General features: G+C 41.5%; 1 protein-coding gene across 1 annotated transcript in view; it reads left to right on the top strand.

Annotated features, from left to right (window-relative positions):
* Positions 1–7,773: 7,773 nt before the first annotated feature.
* Positions 7,774–14,567, top strand: part of CDC20B (cell division cycle 20B) — a 45,615-nt gene continuing 38,821 nt past the window's right edge. Inside the window, exons 1-2 of the mRNA XM_047731790.1 lie at positions 7,774–7,951; positions 8,217–8,279. Of these exons, the coding sequence (XP_047587746.1) occupies positions 7,889–7,951; positions 8,217–8,279 (126 nt within the window). The 5' untranslated portion in view covers positions 7,774–7,888. The remainder of the gene's footprint in view (positions 7,952–8,216; positions 8,280–14,567) is intronic.

Here is a 14,567-nt window from a genome sequence, read left to right as displayed (position 1 = left end):
CACAGATTTTTGACCATTTTGGAGGCTGGCACCCTTAAGCCCTACATTGTTCAAGGGTCAACTATATACACAGATCTCAAGGTGAAGAAGTATGACTTCTTTAAAGAAAAGGCTTTACTAAAAGAATCCAAAGAGGCAGCTGGTTCCAGGTAAGACTGGTGAGAAGGGCAGAGGCCAGATCATTTGGGGAATTTTAGGCCTTATGAAGGTTCCAAAAGCAAAACTGCTGGCTCCAAAGTCTGTGAACTTTTCACAACTCTATGCCAAAGAGGAGCAAAAAGATATGATGGAAAACATTTTGTGTCATTCTGACTTTAAAGACTTTATAAAATTAACAACAAAAAAAATTGGATTAGGAGCAGAAACTCTAACATGGGACTCCCATATTCCTGCATGTTTGCTAAATATACTAAGGATCCAACGTCTGGACGACTTTTTATCTAGTCTATCAGAACTGATTTGCACAAGCAGATTTGAGGGATGAGCTAACCTCTCCATCTGGGAAAAAAGGACAGGCTTGCTTCTGCTTTCTATAAAAGCAGTGGATTCCCCAAGCTAAGCGTTCCTCTCCTCTTATGCAATTCATGGTGGGGCCAGCCATCCGAACGGGCCCTCTGCATTGTCCCTCGGGGATTTGGAGGCATGACGAATTGATGTAAATATGATGCTCTTGCTGTTTGCCATGTTGTGAGTAATAAAGTCCTTTTTCTCTGACCCAGCAGTCTTGTGTCTTCTACCAGCATCTATGAACCAGCAAGAGGCTAACTAACTTCCTAGATGGTAAATAGGATAAAATCAAACTCTAGACCTAAAAGGTTGTATCTAAATTACCAGTGGCCCCTGGAAACTTGGAAAAAAGAAGGATAAGAACAAGCAATCTTAAGAGAGGTAATAAGGAACAATCTTTTTTAAAAAGATTTTTTAAAATTTGAGAGTAAGCAAGAGAGAAAGAGAGAGAGCAGGAGCAGGGGGAAAGAGGGAGGAATAGGCTTCTTGATGAGCAGGGAGCCCCATGCAGGGTCTGATCCCATGACCCTGGGATCATGAGCTGAGCCGAAGGCAGATGCTTAACCAACTGAGCCACCCAGGCGCCCCCTGATTTTTAAATTAGTCAACTTTTTGCATAGGTTTATCTAAACTGCCCCCCCACAACACTTTACTCTTTGGCTTTATAAAAAGAAGCCCTGGTTTTAGGGCTTAAGGCTCCAAACTGCTGTTGGTGGTATTCTGCTTCGTTTCATGTTAATCTCTAGAAAGTTAACTTCTCATGTACAGGTGGGAACGGTTTCCGGGGGCTTCAGGATGGCTGTGATTAGACAGTGAAAGAGTGAATGACTCTGATTTCAGGCAGAGTTTCCCAGTTGGGGGGGTACAAAGTGGAGGTCACTTTGGTGGGTAATTTGTGAACTTTATGATACAGAGGAGAGAAATATGTTAGCATTCCCTCAGGCTACTCTCTCCTCATTTTGCAATCAGACTTTTTATGGTAAGGAGTAACCTGACCAAAATCACAGGGTAAGTGAATGGCAGAGTGGAATTCCACAGCTCTTTGTTCACCTCTCCAGTTCCATTCCACTTCTCCAGAATCATCCGCAAGTCATAGCAGTTATGTGGTATTGACTTACAAGCTCACATCTAGGGGGATAAACAAGAATTCCATTCACTTACAGTTGTAGATTATATAACTGTCCAGAGTAAGATCATTTTCATTTCAGGGGTAAGACTTTCTGGACTTAAGCTTAAGTCATGAATCAAGAAGTTGGTTGCTTGCGATGCCTGAGTGGCTCAGTGGGTTAAGCCATTGCCTTCAGCTCGGGCCATGATCTTAGGGTCCTGGGATTGAGTCCTGTATCAGGCTCCTGGCTCTGCGGGGAGCCTGCTTTTCTCTCTGCCTCTGCCTGCCTCTCTCTGCCTCCTTGTGTGCTCTCTCTCTCTGACAAATAAAATCTTAAAAAAAAAAAAAAAAGAAGTTGCTTGGTGAGCACAAAATTGGAACACATTTAAATATGTATTCTCTAGTTACGTAACCCTCAAACTAGAGTAGACATATGGATTCCCCTTGATTTAGTGTATTAGTATTTAGAGAATGGGATTGGAGTTTAGAATTTGTTCACTCATATTTCTTGACCACCTGCTATGTGTCAGACACCTACTGTGTGTAGGCCCTGGACCTAAGGATACTAGCCTCTGGACAAGTGCTTTATAGAGACATTTATTATCTGAATACTCTTTTAAATTAGCCATCTAAGTGCTATTACTTCATCTCAAAGGAAAGAATTTATACTTTCAGGGGTCTTACATTATCTCTCTTGATCCTCATCATGAATCAGTATAGAGGATACTAATTACCATACTTTACAGAAAGGAGCCTGAGACTTAAAGGGATGAACTAACATGTTTCAAGTTACACAATTAGCAAGTGGCAGGCCTAGGAAGACCCAGATCTACCTTACTCCCTGCACCTTCACTTTCCACTTCACCCTTTTACTCATAATTTTCTTACAGTTGGGTTTATCACCTTCTAAGCATAGCCACATTAAGGCCTTTATTTTCAGACTCTATAATCCTCGTTCTATGATTCGGGGAAAAGAACCTAATCTCATCTACAAATCAATTCAGCAAACATATATTGAATATGAACTACGTATAAAGCTTAACCATGAGTAAAGCACTGAGACATTCTCTGGAGGACACAGAGATGAAAAAGACAAGATCCTTGTATTCCTGGAGCTTCCAATATACTGCACACAAATATAAAAGCTGGAATTCAGCTGAGTAAAGATACAAACAAAATGCTATGGGAACACAGGGGAGAGAAAAAATAAGAATTCAGGAGATTTGAGAAGGGTTTTGGAACAAGGAACTGAAATTTCAAGGATAAGATTGTTAGAAGATAGGAAAAAAAAGTCCTCAAGAGTGAGGTAGCCTGGGGGCAGGGAGGATGCCTTAGGGGCTCAGTTGTTTAAGTATGAGCCCCTCATTGGGTGTAGAGATTCTTTAAAAGCAAACAATAAAAAGCGAGGTAGCCTGAAGGCAGGAGAGGGCTGGCCATCATCTACAACATCATCTGTTGGCCATCAACATAAGATACTGGTGGTAGTGTGGCAGGTGGTGCAAGAAAGGCAGAAGTTAAACTGAAGAGGGCTTGTATGTGACCTAGAAGGTTTGGGACTGAATTCTGTGTAGGAAAGATTCTTGCAGGGATTTGAGCAGGGCAGAAATGCAATCAGCTAAAGATAATATGTAATAGCTTTTTACAGCTTTATCACTGGATTTTCACTGCTTTACACAGTGCACGGAACTTGCACTGTGCAAATAAACATGTTAAATGAATGGACTCAAGGGGAATAGACTAGATATGGAATTATCAATTAGGTTACTGTAATAGATCAAGAAGAGGCAGATGCAATCAACAGTGCTGAGGTGAAAATGACTGCCTTTGATATCTGGGTTTGGGCTTATGGGGAAGGGAAGTGTTAAAGAAGGCTGACTTTGATTCTGTTCCACCAGGAAGGTGGGGATATTGGGGACAGGCTGGTTGAAGGGGGGAAAACATGGTTTGGGGAGAAGAGGAATAAGGAAAGTCTCATTTCTGTTTTGGATTATGTTGTGCTTGAAGTGCTGGTAAGAGATCTAGTAAAAGGATTTGCACGCATTCATGAGCCTTTATTTCTTGAGGCGGCACCATGTTCATATGCTTGACTTCATCCCTGGTTTTATACAGATTTGTACTGAAATCAGGTTGATATTTTCCTTTCATCCGATAAAATTGTGGGGGTAAATACCTTAGCAGCCTATGCAAGAGCTACCCTAAGCAGTAACAGAAGGGGGAAATGCATTAAAGCAGCTACGTAGTTGGAGGTGAAGTGATCTTCTGATTTCATGCTTTAAGCTGGGAAAATTTTACCCTTCACCTTAGGTAAAATAGATGGAGGAATATATTTTAAAGAAATACATTTTAAAGGACCCTGTATTTAGAAACGAGGTAGTATCGGAAAAATATGCATGTACCTAAAGTAATAAAATCAATGTAATCAGAGGTGAGGTGGTATTTATTCTTCTGATTGAGGCTTTTACTCATTAGAACCTTCACAAGTTGTCTTTCGAGCCCTGCTGGTATTATAAGGGAGTCATTCCTTCCTTCCCATGCGGTATTTTGAGCTATATATATTGGGGGGTGATGGTGGGGAGACATGCTCAGACAGATTATCAGTCCAGAACACGATGCTCTCCTTCCCTTCCTTTCCCCAAACTTCATGGCCAACGTCCCGACTCTCCCACTGCACCCGGTCTTCCCTCTGTCCCACGTGGCTGGAGCTGTATTGATCCCGCCAGGAGTGGCGCTCTCCCCCAAGTCCTGCCTGGCAGGCACGTGCCCCAGGGGCGGTTGCAGAGCCCAGCAACGGTCCCTTTAGTCCAGTAGGCGGGCGCCGGAGCGGGTCTGGCCCGCGCGGGAGGTGGGGCGCGAGTCGGGGGCGGGCTGGAGCGCGCCAGGTGGGGGCGCGAGCCCACCCCGAGAAGCCGCGGTGCTAGCGGCGTGAAAACCGACAGTTGGAGCTGGGGATGGGGAAGCTCTCCGGTTTGCAACTGAATGCGGTGAAGTAGAAAAAGCAAGTTGCAAAATGATTAAGTATAGTGAGATCGCATTTACTTTGAAAGGTTCACAGCGCCCAACTCTCAGTACACATTTCTGTATGAAAATGCATTGGAAATGGTCTGATAGCAGCTCTGGGGGAAAGGAGTAAGCTGGGAGGGTGGATGAAGGGAGCTGACTTTGTACATTGTGTATTTTTGAGATATGTAACATTATTATTTGGAAAATGTGATCATGTAATTGAAAAAATATCTGCATTTGGGAAGCTTTGGATATCTTCTTGCTTCCCATCTGTAGGGAACTGCTCAGACTCTCAAAGCACCCGTAAGATAGGAGTCAAGAAAAGTGTTTTCACGTTCGCCTCTTCTCCCTTCTCCCTGCTTCACCTCTTTTCCCCCTCAACTTCTTATTCCAGATCCTTCTAATTGACCTTGGCCTTCGCAGAGGAATCTTCTTCACAGCCCTGTTCTTATCACAGATCTGCAAAATCGCACTCACAAAGCAAACGTCTTGAAGATGGTACATTACAGACACATAAACCAGTGAATTAGGCATTACTCCTAAACCATATTTGATAAAAATTAAGATAAAATGCTTACAGGATATTTCTATTTTCTCCTAAAAACTTATGCATACTATTTTCTATTCATTCTATCTATTCATACGACCACATGATATTGTTTCTCATTCCTGTTTTACTTTGACATAATTTGACTTAGAAAAATGTTACCAAAATGGTACAAATAATTCCTTCATGTCCTTCAAACAGCTTCCTGATACGTTAACATTTAATACAACTAGAGCACAATGATTATAAGTACGAAATAAGCATTACTACTCCCATGTTAACTAATCTACAAATGTTACTCAAATTTCTGCAATCATCCAACAAATGCCCGTTTCCCCCCTTTGGTCCAGGCTTCAGTCCAGGATCTTACAATGCATTTGTCATGTTTAGATAGATACTTCTGATCTGTAATAATTTCTGTTTTTCTTTTTCATGATGACACTTTTGAAGAGTACTACTGGCCATTTATTTTGTGAATATTCTTTCATTTGGTTTGTTTAGCATTTTCTCATTGTTAAATGCATGTTATTGTTTCATTAATTAATTTGGCAAGGATGTCACGGAAGTTATGTTGTGCCCTTCCCAATGTGTCCTATCAGGAGGCACAGGATGTCATTGTGTCATTAATGGTGAGGTTAATTTATTACTTGGTTGAGGTGGAGGCTGCCAGATTTGTCCAATGAAAAGTTGTAATTTTCCTTTAAGAATTGGATCACAGGAGGCAAAACCCTCATCATATGTACACCAGTTTTACTATTCATGGTTCTCAACCGCAACAGTTAGTACTGTGGTGTTTGCCAATGGTGATTTTTCTATTTCCATCACTCCTGTTAAATTTTAATATGAATATTTAAATGCACAATAACTTCTTAAAGGAAAATACTTGGCTTTTACTTTTCTGTTTTAACCTAGGGGAAAAAAAGGCATTTGGAGGCTGTGTGATATGTTGTGGAACTAGCAGCTAAAATGGAATTTATAAATTGCATTACAGATAAAGTGAATTTTAAAAGAGTATTTCACTATTCTTAGTACTTGTAAGGAGATGGATTCTAAAATCACAATTTACATGGGTTTACAAGTTCATGAATTGGCTTTTATTTTTTGTGCCCATTCTCATAAGTGGTACACGTAAAATGATACTTAGCAATAGAACAAAAAGTCTCCCATATTATTTCCAATATGCTGCTAATTTTAGCTGGCATTTGCAAAACTGTTCTTTAAATTAACAATACATTTGACTCTCAGCCAATATTTCACTTTATTTAGCCTCAATGTTTGCTGAAAGGATTTACTGGAACTTGAATGGACTATAAGGAAGGTAAAATTCTTGTGGGTGAACTTACAGATCTTTCAGTCCATGGGTTATTTGACTATCGAGCATTTTGATAAATCTCATCTGATTGTTACCCTGTGCAGCACTTTCCCTAACCTTTATAATTGCAGACGGAAAACTGGTTCAAGACTGGGTCTCAGCCTTGATGTCAATTTTCCTTGCTTTCCGTAAGAAGGAAACAAGAGAGTGAATTTAGTTTATTTATTTTTTTAAAAATCATTGACCCTTTTGAGTATCTGATGTCTTTGAATCCTTTCACCAGGAAAATGCCCAAACCCACAGGTTGCATTAAAGGGAAAGGAATCCAGTGTCAAATGGGGGAAGGTAGGGAGGAGGTTACTGGAAGGGAGAAGCTGGTTGCCAGTCTGTCAGAGGTTCCCCAGTTTCCCCTCCTGCCATATGGCACAGCCAGCCTCCCTTGGCAGCTTAGGTGGGGCTGCTGTTTCCCTCTAACCCCCTCCCTAGCTCCCCCAAATCATCCTCTCCTTCCTGATGTAGCCCCCAGTCTGCTCAGCTTTCCTGCTGGCTCTGCACTCCTCCTGAGGTGCTCCCTGTCGCCAGCCTTCACCAATGCCTTCATCTCGCTCACTAACCTCCTGTTTGGGAAGAGAGCTGAGAAGCTCAAGTGAGAGAACCTGGCCCCTTCCAAATGGCTACAGCAGAGAACTTATTGAATCAATGTGATGGCTCCCCTTTCTCATTAGCACAGAAATCTTGCCACGTTTTCCTATTTGAAAAATGGAGCGAGAGCTGATGAACACGTTGGGGGAACACGTCTAAGATCAGTGGTTTACACAAACGGGGAACATTATTACCAATGCAGAGGAGGCCCCGTTATAACGAACCTTTTTTCCCCACCTTGAAAATGGAAAGAACGTGAACTCACAGAGCCCGCTTCTTCGCCCGCCAACCCTCTCATCTCCTGCTGGTGTGACGGCCCTGGGCGCGTGGCCCAGATCAGGCCCCGCCACTGCTCGCGGCAAAGCTTGGCGCTTCTCTGCGCGCGTCTGCTGACAAAGAGCAGGCGGCGGTGGCGCGGGGCGGCCAGCCGGGAGGTGGAGGCGGGCTACGCAGCGCGCTGGGGGAATCCCTTCCGCATTTTTACGTCACCGCAGCGCTGGCCAATGAGAAGCCGGACGGGGGGATTCCCGCTCCGGCTGCCGCCCAGCCGGCTTTTTAAACGGTACTCTGGGGAATGCCGTCTAGGAGCAGTGGGAGGAATGGGGGAAATGAAAATTAAGGGTGAAAAATGATGGTCCCTGGGGGAAGGAGGGGGTGGTGAGACTCTAGATGTTTGACGATTAGGCGTCAAGACCGACTTAGAGCTGGGGGGAAAACCAGAGCCGATCGGGCCGGGGAGGCCAAACTCTAGGTGGGGGGAAGTTCTCCCGAGATGGAGTGGAAACTGGAGCGCACCGCCCCGCGGAGGGTCCGGACAGAAGAAGAGATACTGTGGGTGAGTGATGTCCTTTTGTTTCCCAGGGACTTCTCGTCGAAGGCACTGTTTATAATACCTATTTAGGGCCAAGATGTAGCATAAAACTCTAAACCCTGATCCTGCATTTTGCGATCTGTAATTTAGTTGCATACCGGAGGTGCTTGCTTGCTAAAGAAAAAAGTAAATGCAGCCGGACAAGCTGAGGATGTATAAACATCCCACGCCTAGCATTATGATTTTTAAAAATAATTTTTCTCTTTATATGTTGTCTATATTTTCGAAGGAGAATGTCATGCGGGTGTTCGCCGAAGACCTGAAGCAGAAGAGAAGTCCACGTTCTTCCAAGGTGAGTATCTAGGGCTTGCTCTAGTTCTCTTAATTCTGATCTTGAACAAAATAATTTTTCCTAAAGAAGATATTTGTTGGAAGTACGGCGTGGTCTGAAGAGACGAAAATTTAAAAAAATCAATCTCCTAAGATACCACTAACTACAGATCTTATTATACACTCCCCTACCCCCTATTTCTGTAGGAAGTTGAAGATCCCTGACAGTGGTAATCATTTGTATACCGCTGGTGCTTTCTAGTTTTTGCCTCAACAGGAAAGCATGGATGTGTCAGGTAGGCAGTGCATTGCTAGCTGGCTGTTAATTTTAACAGTTGCTAGTTGCACTTGCCATTGTTGCAGTTAAGCTTGCCTCCCAAAAAAGGGGAAATGGTGCCATCTTGTGGATAACCGGAGAAGTGGCCTAATTGATGGTCTGTCCTTCCCTTAGCAATTTAAAGTTGATCCAATGTAGTACTTTTTCTCTTTGAAAGGCTGAAGCCAAAGCCTGTAGGTTCTCTTGTAATCAGCGTAAAAATAAAACAAATCTATGTGAGTTTTTCTTCTTTTTCCCACATAAACAGCCATCATATGCTTTATTTATTTTTTTAAAAAGATTTTATTTTTATTTATTTGACAGATCACAAGTAGGCAGGGAGGTGGGGGGGGACAGGCTCCCCGCTGAGCAGAGAGCCCGATGTGGGGCTTGATCCCAGGGCCCTGGGATCATGACCTGAGCCGAAGGCAGAGGCTTTAACCTACTGAGCCACCCAGGCACCCCCCCTCATATGCTTTAAATCTCTCACTATCACCATTCACCTTGCCTTCTCTCTACCCCAAATTGCTCTTATTCCTTTAAACTTTCCTCATAGATTCTAGTTTCAAACCCATCAACATTTTTACAGATTTTTCTTATAACTTAAAATTTTCAGTATTTCAGTGGTGTTACAATAAATCAAACACAAAATGGCCCTTTCAGAATGCAATGACTAATGTTATTTATAGTGGGCGATGATGAACAACAGTTTTAAGTCCTTACATTCCCTAATTACTTTAATATTGATTTTTTCCCCTCCAAAATAGCTGCAGTTTTGTTTTTTGCCCAGCTTATGTATTGCTAGGACTCCTACTAAATATTTTGCTGCCTAATACAGACAACTGGTCTTTTGGTCGGTAAATAGAAATAATTGGAAAAGCTACAGTTAAGTATAACTTGGTTATTTCATATGTACCATAGTTTGATATCCAAGCATTTACTTTAGAATAACTAAATGCAAGTATTCTGAGAGTTTTCCTTTTTAAGTTTTTATGATTTAAAAATAATGTTTTTATATTTTATAACTGTTTTGGAGGAACAAGTTTTGTTCATAAATTTTCTTTTATGGGACTCTTAAGATTACCATTGTGCCAGTGTTTCACGTTGCAAATTAGCTTCAGTGATGTCGTGGGCCATGACAAGCAGGAGTGACCTGAGTCAGGTAGGCAGTGTGTTGTTAGCTGGCTGCTTTGGGTCAGTATGGCAGCCACAACTACCCTGCCACTTGCTTCTGGATAAATTCTTCTTGTTAACAAGCTGTACTAGTTACCTGTGTGTGATGGGTTGGCAGTGTATTGTTAGCTGGTTGAATATATGAACGGCATCAGCTAACCTGCAACTGCTCTCTTATTGCATATACAATGGACATCAGTGTATAATTAATTCTGTGATTAGTGTATGTGTATGTGCGTATGTGTATACTTTTTGCTATGAACCGGGACACTAGTTGCCATAATACTCATAATTGCTATTCTGTTACCCAATAATAATACAATAGAAAGCTTTATAAATAATGAAGAAACCAATACAATTAATTCTTTAAAAATGTCCCAGGTAGTATTTTTGGAGGTCTGGGTACACAGTATGAAAGCACTTGTGATGTGGTGTATATATTTTTAATATAAGATTTAGAATACAATGACAATTTGAAATGGAAAGCCTAAAATGTTTTCCCAAGTTTTCAACTGAATCTTTAGTATTCTCTCTAGATAATCGGTTTCTTTCTTTCTTTTTTTTCTTTTTAAAGATTTTGTTTATTTAACAGACAGAGATCACAAGTAGGCAGAGAGGCAGGCAGAAAGAGAGGAGGAAGCAGGCTCCCCGCTGAGCAGAGAGCCAGATTCGGGGCTTTAACCCACTGAGCCACGCAGGTGCCCCGATAATCAGTTTCTTAATATGACATCAGAGCAGGTCTCTAAAACCATGTGTATGTACCAGCTGAATGGAGAATTGAGGTAACTTTCAAGATGAGTCAGTCAACTCCAACATTTTCACTTGAAATATCAAGAAAATTGGAAGTTTTTGGGGTGGGGATGGAGTTGAATAGTTTGGAGGATTTGCTTCAATTATTCACTTCATCTTCTGTGAAGTCACAGACTCATCAAATATTTGGAGTAGAACATGAAATTTAGCTTGTGAAGTGGGAAGAATTGACTGTATAATATGCTTTTAAATATTTTCTGATTCCTTTGGGGGCCCATGCAACTGGCTCATGCAACAATGTCAAGTATGTGCTGGGTCCCAGACATACAGTGACATATGTGTCCTCATGTGGACATTTGCAGCAAGTTCATGGAACTGACTTTGGTGGTCTGGTCAATTAGTCATATTCTAAGTGAGATGTGAGAAATATATTACAGGGGCGCCTGGGTGGCTCAGTGGGTTAAAGCCTCTGCTTTCAGCTCAGGTCATGATCCCAGGGTCCTGGGATCGAGCCCCGCATCCGGCTCTGCTCAGCGGGGAGCCTGCTTCCTCCTCTCTCTCTGCCTGTCTCTCAGCCTACTTGTGATCTCTGTCAAAAAAATAGATAAAATCTTAAAAAAAAAAGAAATATATTACAGTCTACTCTACTGGGTTATAAATTACAATTATAACTACAATTTTAATTCTTACTTTAAGTTTAAACATGTAAATCATGGGAGATAGATGCCTATAATTGGATTCTTTATGCATTTTGCTACTTTCACATCTCATTCTCTTTTCATTGTTGCCCATTATCATTTTATTTTCAGCATTTTTTAAGGATCCTTCCCACATAAATATTATTTTCATTTTCTTTTTTCTTAAAAGGTTAAATTTCAGTGTGTTCTTTTTTATGGAAAGTCTCTGACCTGTTGATAAAAATAAAACCTACTAAATTAAGAAGTCTTGGCCTTTGTGTTTTAATTTTTTTTTTAAATTTATTTATTTGACAGACAGATCACAAGTAGGCAGAGAGGCAGGCAGAGAGAGACAGGAGGAGGAGGCAGGCTCCCTGCTGAGCAGAGAGCCCGACGCGGGACTCGATCCCAGGACCCTGAGATCATGACATGAGCTGAAGGCAGAGGCTTTAACCACTGAGCCACCCAGGCGCCCCTGTGTTTTAATTTTTTTAACTAAAGAACAAGACATAAAATGCCAACATTCATACTCAATGATCAATACATATTTTTTTTTTATTTGTTTATTTGACAGAGAGAGATCACAAGTAGACAGAGAGGCAGGCAGAGAGAGAGAGAGAGAGAGAGAGGGAAGCAGGCTCCCTGCTGAGCAGAGAGCCCGATGCGGGACTCGATCCCAGGACCCTGAGATCATGACCTGAGCCGAAGGCAGCGGCTTAACCCACTGAGCCACCCAGGCGCCCGATCAATACATATTTAAAGCTGTTCTTCCATATTATTGAGATGATGAGAAAGGAGGGAAAGAATGGAACACAATAAAGAGAAATTAAGGAGATCAGTGGGTAAGGAGGAGAATGACTATGTAAATTCAAAAGAAGAATGTTTTCATAGGAGTAAGAGGGAAAGAGAGGGATCCATACTTGGGACATCAAAGCTACTTTTCATTCCCCCCAAGTGTTAGCAGTTCAGCAAAGGGAAGGAAGAGAAGAGTGGGGAACAGTATGGGATGTTAGTTTCTAGGCATGACAGTTATTAGAATTTTATTATTCTGTGGGAAAGATGAAATCCAGGTAAGGAATAAACATGGACATAGTGTCCATATATTGTCTCCACCTAAATATACCATTTTTCTTTCAAAGAAACACCACAAAGGACATAATATTTTGTACAGGGATCACTCAAGACGTTTTACCTTGTTCAAGGTAGTCTTCTGAAACAGTAAATGTGTTGAAACACACAAAAAACAGGTTTTTTTTCTTCTGAGGACTTGTCTACATTTTTTTTACTGTAGTATTTTCCTACTTGAGGTTACCTATAGACAATCCAGTGAAGTCATTAGATTTTACTGTCATTAGCATATTGTTAAAAGCTTTTCATATTTCAGTAACTGTATTTCCACATATTCATATAGCCTACATAAATAATACATAATAAAAATAAATAATATATAATAAGTTTTTGCTCTAGATATATCTCTTAGGAGATCCTTATGATAACCTAACAAGTCTGATTTTTAAGAATTTTGGTGTCCTAGAGCCCACTGATAGTGGGTTGTGAGAAATGATTGTTAAATTTTCAGAAATTTGGCATGCTAGTTATTAAGCCATTGGTAGATGGAAGTTGGCCACGTGGGAGCATTTAAACCATGGAAATTGGCAAGTGCTGCAAATTGGGACCCCTCTTCCAGAGATGTGATGGTTATCAGTCACTGGGTATATGCTATCTATTCCATAATTACTAGGACTGTATATCGCTACCTCTATACATACTATGGATATACTCTAATTACTAAGTATTTTAAAAAATGAAGTATGACTTTCAGGATATATCTCAGGCAAATTCATATTTATTCCAGTCTCCAACACTATGGCTATATGTGCCATGAGATGAAGACTGGGAGTTAGAATGCAGTACTCCTTCCCACCCTCCCAATAAGCCAAACTTCAAGCCTATGAATTATCACAATTAAATGCATTTGATTTTGTCCCTTTGTCATGATGGCCACTGAATACCCTCTGATGGGATGCCAGCTGTTTTCTGTTATACTCCTCAATTTAGACAGTAGTCTGTGTCTCAGGCTTTTTGATGCTGAGACAGGGAAGATCTGCTCAGTTCATGAAAGCTACATTTTTTTCCCTCTGTATGTGTGTACCTGGTGGAATTCACATAAGACATTGGAGTTATGGGTAGCAGGACATCAGCAAAAAGCTCCACACCCTCTTTTAGCACAGACAGCTCATTGTTGCAGAACCTTCAATGGACACCCACTTGACACACTTTCAAATCCCCACCTGCCTTCCCTGCATCCCCAAAGGACAAGGGGAGAGAATCAAGCACTGACAATAGTAGATACTGTAGGTTGAATAAACAACCAGGATTGGAGATCTGTAACTGAAAACCCACTTTATATGGCTTTGGAGAACAAGTGACTTTGGGCAGGATGGACCTCTCAACTGCATTCACCAGGACAGTCCTGGTTGGTCCCTAGGGCAGCCCTATTAGGGTCGGACAGTGGGGAGTCTACACAGCCTGCGTAGGGCTAGCATATACACTTCTGCTCATACCCTAGCGTGAGCACACAAAACACTGAAGCAGCCCTGTGGCACTTGTCCCAGGGCAAGAGTGCTCTGGGAGCAATACTTGGAGAGTTTGCCCTGAACAAAATTTTGCTGAGAGGCTCAGAATTCAAACTGCTTCTACACTCTTGGGGACAAAATCGCAAAGGACAGATAGGCTTGTTTGAGGGCTTCTATTTCTTCAAAAACAATTCAGATCAGTACTGATTCCATTCCTGATCACTGAAGACACCTTGTTAAGCATGGTCCTTGACTGGTGGAGCTGGAAGGAACTCTTTGTTCAGTCTGACCTCAACTTATGGCTGAGCAAATCTAAAAGTAGTCTAGTGACTTGCCCAAGATCATATGGCTGGTGAAGGGTACAAGCAGGTTTGCTGACATACTAACCTGCCCTTCTTGTACCTGTACCCCCAACTGTGGGTGTTTGCACATATACTTTGAAGCAGAAGAAGAAATAAATTTTTGGTTTCTCCAAGAACTTTAAACACTTGTACAGAACTATATACTGAGGTGGCATTACTGACTTCACCATAAAAAAACCTTCACTTTCATGAATCACGTCAGAATTTGGGAGCCATGGCTATTGAGATTGGGTCTTCCTTCTTAGCCAAATTTTACATGATTGCCTTTCCCTTTTTTTCTTTTGCCCTAATCTTCCTATTGAATTCATGAAATTAATATCTACCTAGATATGAAATGAATATCTACACTTCACCAACTTGGCAGGTTGCTCTGTTAGTTAATAATTGTAAGACTGACAACATAAAAGTTATGACTTTGGGAGACAAAGCATTTTGTGGCTCTATCAAAGGGTTCGG

This window comes from Lutra lutra, chromosome 5 (assembly GCF_902655055.1).
Source record: "Lutra lutra chromosome 5, mLutLut1.2, whole genome shotgun sequence".
Classification (NCBI taxonomy): Eukaryota; Metazoa; Chordata; class Mammalia; order Carnivora; family Mustelidae; genus Lutra; species Lutra lutra.
The sequence above is the reverse complement of the archived record's forward strand: the minus strand, read 5'-3'. Positions and strand labels throughout refer to the sequence as shown.